We start from the raw sequence: 8,301 nt of genomic DNA on the forward strand, positions 1-8,301 counted from the left end.
AAAAAAAAAAAAAAAAAGAGTTCTATGGGGGGAGCTGAAAAGAAGGCTCAGCACTTGTTGCTCGTATTGAGGACCTGGGTTCAACTCCCAGCAAGTACATGGCAGCTCACAGCTGCTTGTTACTCCAGTTCCAGGAGATCTGACTGCCTCCTCTGACCTCAGCGGGTACCACACACACGGTACAGATATACATGCCAACAAAGCACTCAGACACATAAAATAAGTAAATCTTAAAAACTTTAACCCAGCATAGTGGTACACACCTATAATCCCAGCACTTATCTCTGTGAGCTTGAGACCAGCCTGTTTACAGAGTACCAGGACAGCCAGGGCTGCACAGCGAGGCAGTAGGGGGCTGGAGGCCTGGTTAAGAGCACTCTTGCTCTTTCTTCCAGAGGGTGCTGTTCCAATCCCAACAGCCACACTGGGCAGCTCACAACTGCCTGTAACTCCAGAATCAGTGGAACCAACACCCACTTCTGGCCCCTAATGACACCAGCACACACCCTACACACACAGACACAAACACGAATAAAGTAAATAAAAATTAAAAAAAAATAAAAATTAAAGTCAGGCTGGGTGGTGACGGTGCCCGCCTTTAATCCCAGCACTCAGGAAGCAGAGGCAGGCGGATCTCTGTGAGTTCTAGGCCAGCCTGGTCTACAAGAGCTAGTTCCAGGACAGCTAGGACTGTTACACAGAGAAACCTTGTCTCAAAAAATCAACAAAAAAAAAGGAAAAAAAAAAGAAAGAAACTTGCAGTAGGCCAGTGGTGGTGCACAACTTTTAATCCCAGCATGTGGGAGGCAGAGGTAGGCAGATCTCTGAGTTAGAGGACAGCTCTGATCTAAAGAGTGAGTTCCAGGACAGCCAGGGCTGCATTGAGAAATCCTGTTTCAAAAACAGAAAGAAAGAAAGAAAGAAAGAAAGAAAGAAAGAAAGAAAGAAAGAAAGGAAGGAAGGAAGGAAGGAAGGAAGGAAGGAAGGAAGGAAGGAAGGAAGGAAGAAACTTGCAGTAGACGGCAGGTGGCCTTGCCTCTATGAATAGACTGTCAAATGTGTCCTCAGCACTACAGCAACAAACAGGTGTGTCCACTAAGGGAGTCTTGGACAGCTCCCCACGGGAGGTAACTTAAAAGGCTTCAAGCCTTGACAGAAATTCTCCACAAGAAAAACTGGGGAGAAGAAGGGGGTATTTTAAGTTGGCAGAGTCGGCAGGAGAAGCAGTCTGCCGCTGTAAGAGCTAACCCGTCGGTTCTCACAGCAGAGGCTGCTGAATCCAGAACACGGGCATCACTGGACTCATCCCACCTCCAGAATCCAGCTCAGGTCCTTTATGTATTTTTTTTCTTTTAGACAGAGTCTCACTATGTAGGCCCTGGCTGGCCTTCAACTCACGGAGATCTGCCTGCTTCTGCCTCCTGAGTCTGGATCGAAGGTGTGCGGCACCATGCCCTCCTGGCTCATCTCAGAGTCTGGGTTCCTGGTGTCCCCATGTGGAGGGGACTGCTAACTGCAGTAGAGATTGACTGAGCACGGGGGATCTATTAGATTTCCCTATGAACAGGGGAGCCAGGGAATAATTCAGCTTCTTAAATACAGCCTATGCTACCTGCCCAGACACCAGGACCTGCCCTGGTCCAGGAAGGAAGCAACTCCACAACACCCAGCAAGACCCCAGGCCTTTGGCTCCAGCAAGTGTAGATGACCTTCTGTAAGGAGCCCACCCCCACTCCCACGCTGCAGAGACAGAGAAAGTCACTCCACAGACAGCAAGAGAGACAAAGACAAGGCCCACTCATTTTTTTCCCTTGGTCATTTTAGAACCCATATTAGGCCATTAATACTAACTAACAAAGCCACCAGCTTCACAAGCAGTCCCTGTACCTGAGGACAGAGAGAAGGCTGGAGAGAGGGTCACACAGTTAAGTGTGACAAGCTCTACGGTGCCAGGAGGGTAGTGGTCTTTATCTTTCCCTTCCTAATACTAACGTGGGGAGAAGGGGAACTTCCTCTGCAAGACTCACCTGTAGAAAGCGGCGGGCTCGGCATTCACTCGAATCTGCATGTGCTTGAACCTAGGTAGATAGAAGACAAAGGTGCTGGTGCTGGGAGCCCTGGATGGAGAGCAAGTCCACACCCATACAACATAGGGTCCAGCAGCTCCCTGTGGACTGTGGCTGCCTTTCCCTGGGCTGTCACAAGGGTGAAACCCCCAGGGCTTGGGTGGGGCAGCAAGAACTGTACAAACAGTGCTGACTTCAGCTTGCTGGAATGGGACGTGTGTATTCTAGTCTACGGGACCTCCTTCCCTATGCCTAGCTTAACCAAGGCAAGAAGCAGGGGCAGGATGTTGCTGGCCCAAGAGTCTACGGGACCTCCTTCCCTATGCCTAGCTTAACCAAGGCAAGAAGCAGGGGCAGGATGTTGCTGGCCCAAGAGACTGGGCAGCTGGACCACGAGCTTGTGAAAAGGCCCCCAGAGGATGCTGATGCTGGCCAAGCCACACCTTTCTCACTGCGTCACATGCACGATGTCCCTAATTCTCACAGTTCTCTCAATAGACAAGTACATTATTCACTTCAGAGATGACAGAACGGAAATCTCAAGATGCATATAATACCCATTTCCTCGCCGGGCGGTGGTGGCGCATGCCTTTAATCCCAGCACTTGGGAGGCAGAGGCAGGCGGCGGATCTCTGTGAGTTCGAGACCAGCCTGGTCTACAAGAGCTAGTTCCAGGACAGGCTCCAAAACCACAGAGAAACCCTGTCTCGAAAAAACAACAACAACAAAAAAAAACCAAAAAAAAAAACCCCATTTCCTCCAGGAGATTACACATGGCTAGTTGCTGGAACAGCAATTACCTTGTCCCTTAATCTTACCCAAGAAGACACACCTAAAATCCCCCTCCAGCTTCTCCTGCTGCACCAGCTTCGTCACAATGGGCCCCATCAAAGTCTTGTTCACCATGGTTCCCATGATGAAATATCCAAAAATGCACACAGGCCCGAGCCAGCCTGTGCTGGAAGACAGAAACGGAGGGTGAGAGGGGTTGTGGGATGCCACACACTTAGCTTCACTTAGCTTGGTGAACCCCCTTCCAGCCTTGTCCCTCTCAGGTAGCCCCTGATGGAGCTCTGCATCCCTGTGACATCTGACACCTGGCTAAAGCTACTGAGCCAGCGGTGAAATATCCCAAGACCAAAGAGGGGGCGGGGTCATGAGCAGAGTGCTGGGAAGCCTCCCTGAAGTGCGGGTGGGAAAGAAGAGCCTCTCTTGGACCCTGCCCTGCCCTGGGTGTGGGAGGCTCAGGCTGGGGAGGGCCCCTGGAGGGAGAGGCTGCACCTTTGGAAGCACTGGTACGTGTAGTAGGCCAGGGTGAAGGGGGAGACAATCAGCCGGCTGGTCATACTGCTGAGCTGCCTGCAGAACCGCTCCACATCCTGGCTGATGCGCTGGTCCCTACAGCCGCCAACACGGAAGAGGAGCTGAGCCCAGCGAGCTGGGGCCCTCCACTTCCAACCCTGACTGACTCAGACGGACCCAGACACACAGTCCTTAGACCCTCACCAGGATTCTAGACTGCTGTCTCGATTTACCGTACACAGGAGAAAAACAAAACCAAACCATCAGAAGACCCACGGAAGTCTGAGGATAGAGCTGTTTTTTTTCTGCATTGTAAAGAACATGCTCTCCTTAATCTCAATCCTCCCTTATCTCTACAGACCCAGGGCGACTCCAGGTCAGGGCTGGTTGTGACAGCTTCACCAGGGCTAAGTCACCATGAAGAGCTCATCTTCTCAGGACCTTCCCTGGGAAGCTCAGCCTGAGCTGAGGAAAGGTCACCCCAGGAGGGCAGCACAGGCTGTGGCTGGTGAGTGAGGGGGAGATCCCACAGGTCCCATCTCACCACCAGGGCCAAACTGAACCCTATTCCCACGAGCACTTAGGCAGGACAAGCTGCCTGCAATCCCTCACCTCTAAAATTTCAGCTTACGCTGCCACACATGATGTCAGGTACGACACTGGCCCCACCAGGGACGGTGTCAGTTCACCTGACCACATCCTCTGAGACAGGACTATCGTGATCGTCATTGTACAGGAAGACGAAGACTTACTGAACATAAGGTCTAGAAGCACGGCGGTGACAGAATAGGGATCTAAAACCCAGGCAGCAATATCAATTTTCTTTTCCTTCTGCTCTCCTGCCCCGCTGCACATCCAAGAGCTTGTTGCATGGCAAGGATGCTTCCTTCATTTACTTCATTTCAACTCAATTATTTGAAACGGGCTAAAAGGAACTGCTCCTAATCGCTTTCTTTTAGCTCCCTATTCTCAGCCCCAGCATCTCTCTGCAGAACATCTTCCCTACACAGCTCTGGGCAGCAGCACTGGCCTCCTGCAGATGAGCGTGGCCAGGAGTCTGCAGGAGTAAGCTGGCCACACAGAGCCATCAGGGGGCAGCAAGGATGGAGAGGGATGCCTACGGATTATCGATGTCATCCCGCAGCACGTTGAGGATGTAGTACACTCGGGCCCGGAAGTACAGGTTGTGCAGGTGCTCGGTGAGGTCCTTCCTCCAGTTCACATACAGCAGGTTGCAGGTGAACTGGTCAAAGCTCTTCAGCTGTGCACAGGGTGGGGGTTGGGGGAAGGGGGGAAGAGAGGGGAGGAAAAGATGGCTTCCTGCAATTCTAGGTTCAAAGCTCAGAGCTGGCAGGAGCTTCTGCTGATGAGGCAGAAGCCACTCGGCTCACTTCAGGGATAGTTCCCTTCTAAAGTTTCAAATCACGAGATTTCCCTTCCCCATTCGCTCACGTGCCTACTCCTTCAACAAATCCCAACAGGCTTCCCAAAGGCAAGCCCCGTCAGCGCCTTTCTGCAGTGTATGTCTCAACTGAGAGCAGAGCTGCAGCTGGAGACAGGGAGCCCCATGTCTGCTCCATGTATGATCTACTCCTCTGCCCCCAAGCATGGACGAGGCCTCCACATATCTGAGGTCTTACTGGCTGAAAGCACCCCAGTGGTCACCTAAAGACAAGAAAGGGCAGCCCCAGAAACTGCTGCTAGTCCAGCCTGATGGAGGCTGGGTCTTGGGAGAGCCTTGCTCCATCACCTGCCCTTCCTGAAGAGCCTCACACTGAGCTCTAGGGAAATGACAAGGACTTCACAAGCCAGTAAGGAGTGTGGCAGCAGCTGTCAACTGAGAGAGCAAGCATATATGGAGATGGGGTTGAAGCTGACGGAGAAAACAAAAGGAAGTTGAGGAAGACGTGAAAGAAGAGCCAATAAAGTGTCTTGATAAGCAAGTAGGGTGTCGCTAACTCACATAGTGGAAGGACAAGAAAGAAGCAGGAGGAAGGCTGGAGGTGTGACACCACTCGGGCTGAGCCACAGCCTCAGCTGCCAGAGAAGCAGCAGCTCTCCCTGGCTGCAGATGCGCGTTTTAAAGTGTGCTGAGTTCCCTGAAACGAGAATTCTGGGATGGGAAGGGACACTATTTCTCCTGAGTATTAAACCAGAAAGTCCATTCCAAGTAGGCCAATAGCAAGATCAAGGCCCTGCCTCAGGTTCCGTCCTTCAGGGAAACTGTTACTTCCCAGAAAGCGGCAGAAAGACACCCCGAGCTTGGTTCCTGCTTCCTGAACATTAGGTGCCACCAAGCATTCCCCTAGACAGAAGAAGGGGACCACAGGGCCAAGGGGAGTCCTTACGGTGGAGTTGAGGACAATGAGCGCCACGGCCAGGAAGGTCAGGGCCTTAAATCCATCCAGGTCTTTGTTTCCCAGGACCCCATAATACTGACTGGGGATCAAGCCAACTTGGTAGATCACCAATTGCTCTGTGGGGAGGGAGAGGAGCCAGAAATCAAAGGGGGAAGGAAAGACGACACTTCCTCCTGCCAGAGACAAGGAAAGGACTCCTAAACCCAGGCTCTGTCCCATCCCCCACAGCCCACTCACTCACCCAGGAGGGTCACACACAAGAGCGTCATGAACATTAAGACATTCTGTGATGACCAAGAAGGAAAGAAAACCTTCTGTATCCTCAGGAACCGCTGGACAAGTTGCAGATCTATCCTGGGCCTGCAGATGTCAGACATGGAGAGAAGCCTCAGAGGACAGAGCCTTATGGGAGGTACCCCTGCTTGGCCTCTTTCTTTACAGAGGGTCCAGGCTTTGCACAGAGAATGGCTTATGAATGCTGAAGACATCAGAGCAAAAAGTGACACTACTAACCTAACAGAAGCAAATGTAAAAAAAAAAAAAAGTATTTTAGTGGCAATACCTTATAATACAGTGGGAAGACATTTCTCAGAAAAGACCCCAAACCTATAAACTATATAGGGTAAAACTGATGGGCTTAATTTACACTGAAGTATTTTTATTCAACACAGTACCACAGATTTTGATTAAACGAGAAAAGGCATTTACAGAACGAAATTAGTAAGGAATGACAATCTGGAGCATGCAAGGAATTTCTGCAAGTCAGCTATATTTCAAAGGAAAGTGGGGAAAGGAGATAAACAGCCTGTGGAAGGGGCACTCTACACGCCCAGTACGTGTATTGAGTCAGCACAGGGTGGCTGACAAGATACCTCAGCTGGTAAAGTTTGTCTTTAAGACCTGAATTCCATCCCCAGGTCCCAGTGTGGAAAGAACCAACTCCTTAAAGTTGTTCTCTGACTCCATACGTGTATCATGGCACACACACACACACACACACTCACACACAAAATAAAAATAAAGTTAGCACGATAGAACACTATCCTACACACATCAAATTGATACAGATTGGCAGGGGGACCTAAACAATACCAAATACTGGGGATGGAAATAAAGGGAACCAGAACCTTTAAATACTGCTGTCAGGAAGGATAAACTGGTTGTGACCACTCCAAAGAGCAACCTTGTAGAACTAAGTACAGCTCAGCATCTTATCTCCGAGGTGGATAGCCCAGATCAAAATCAGCAACATCTACCAAGAGATAACTGCAGGAATACCCATCACAGTATAGTTCACGGTGCTTGGTATTGGAATCTAGGTGCCCATTGCTAGGGAAATGAGAGGAATAGTCTAAGTAATAAGGGTGATACCAGGTCACACTCAGGAGTGAAAGCTCATATAGCATGGATGACCTCAAAACCCAAAGCTCAGTTTTAAGTTTTTGGGTTTGTTTTTTTTTTTCCAAGACAGGGTTTCTCTATGGCTTTGGAGCCTGTCCTGGAACTAACTCTGTAGACCAGGCTGGTCTCAAACTCACAGAGATCCACCTGCCTCTGCCTCCAGAGTACTGAGATTAAAGGCATGTGTCACCATCGTCTTTTTCTTTTCTTTCTTTCTTTCTTTCTTTCTTTCTTTCTTTCTTCCTTTCTTTCTTTCTTTCCTGTTTTTAAAAATCACAACATATAAACTGGACAGTAGTGGAGCACACCTTTAATCACAGCATTTGGGAGGCAGAGGCAGGAGGATCTATGTGAGTTAGGGGCCAGCCTGGTCTAAAGATCGAGTTCCAGGACAGCTAGTGCTACACAGAGAAACCCTGTCTTGAAAAAACAAAACAGACAGACAAAAAACAAACAAACAAAAAAAAAAAAACACCCACAAAAAAATCACAACATATTGTTTACATGAACTCAAAATCTATCTATCTACTTTTTTTTTTTAAAGATAACATGACAATTTAAGTGAAGGTGTTTGAAAAAATTAATACACGGGGGGGGGGGGGGTGTCCGAGGACTGGGATTGAGAATGAGAACCGAGGGAGAAATCTACCAATAGAGGGGTGTCCTCAGTTCCAAGAATGAAGCAGAGTCAGCACCACACTGTGAAGCCGGGGTTCCAAAGAGCTCGGAGAACTGAAAGGAGAGTTGCGAGAAAGGACCCGACGGGGACAGCAAGCCCTTCCCCACTGCCCAGACAGGGCGTCCTCGTATACCGGCTGTCCTCACTAGCCCTGCTCACCTGGCGCCAGCTCGGGCTGCGGGCCCTGGGACCGCCATCACCAGGGACGCGACCGATGAGCCAGCCGAGCCAGCCCCCTGCCCACCCCGGGCAGAGTCCGCAGAGCTCGGGGCCCCGCCCCGGGAGGAAAGGGGAGGGGCGCCAGCGACCACAGAGACGCGGGGGCTAGAGAGGACGGCTCGGGCGCCGCGGCCGCTCCCGGAAGCGCAGGCTTTCCGGAAAAAGCAAGAGAATAGCCAGAATTTTGGAGCTGGGCCGGCGGCTAGAGCGTCCCCTCTGGGTCTGGGAGGTTTCTTTTGACAACAGGTAGTTCGTAATGTAAACATGTCCCAGA

At 50.5% G+C, this 8,301-nt stretch overlaps 1 protein-coding gene across 5 annotated transcripts in view; it reads right to left on the reverse strand.

Annotated features, from left to right (window-relative positions):
* The window catches only part of Abcd4 (ATP binding cassette subfamily D member 4), a 14,358-nt gene extending 6,308 nt beyond the window's left edge, over positions 1–8,050 (reverse strand). For 3 of the 5 annotated variants that reach the window (XR_003377140.1, XM_005343349.2, XM_026780522.1), the window contains exons 1-7: positions 7,968–8,050; positions 5,970–6,088; positions 5,717–5,844; positions 4,490–4,629; positions 3,348–3,464; positions 2,899–3,024; positions 2,028–2,078 (exon numbers count right to left, since the gene is read on the reverse strand). Coding sequence is in view for 4 of the 5 variants with exons in the window: in XM_005343349.2 (XP_005343406.1) it covers positions 2,028–2,078; positions 2,899–3,024; positions 3,348–3,464; positions 4,490–4,629; positions 5,717–5,844; positions 5,970–6,088; positions 7,968–8,005 (719 nt within the window). In the remaining variant the exon portion in view is untranslated. Of the gene's footprint in view, positions 1–2,027; positions 2,079–2,884; positions 3,025–3,347; positions 3,465–4,489; positions 4,630–5,716; positions 5,845–5,969; positions 6,089–7,778; positions 7,862–7,967 lie in introns of those variants that run through there. The other 2 variants (XM_026780521.1, XM_026780525.1) reach the window with 2 other exon arrangements.
* Positions 8,051–8,301: the final 251 nt, after the last annotated feature.

This window comes from Microtus ochrogaster, chromosome 1, assembly GCF_000317375.1.
Source record: "Microtus ochrogaster isolate Prairie Vole_2 chromosome 1, MicOch1.0, whole genome shotgun sequence".
In the NCBI taxonomy this organism is placed as follows: Eukaryota; Metazoa; Chordata; class Mammalia; order Rodentia; family Cricetidae; genus Microtus; species Microtus ochrogaster.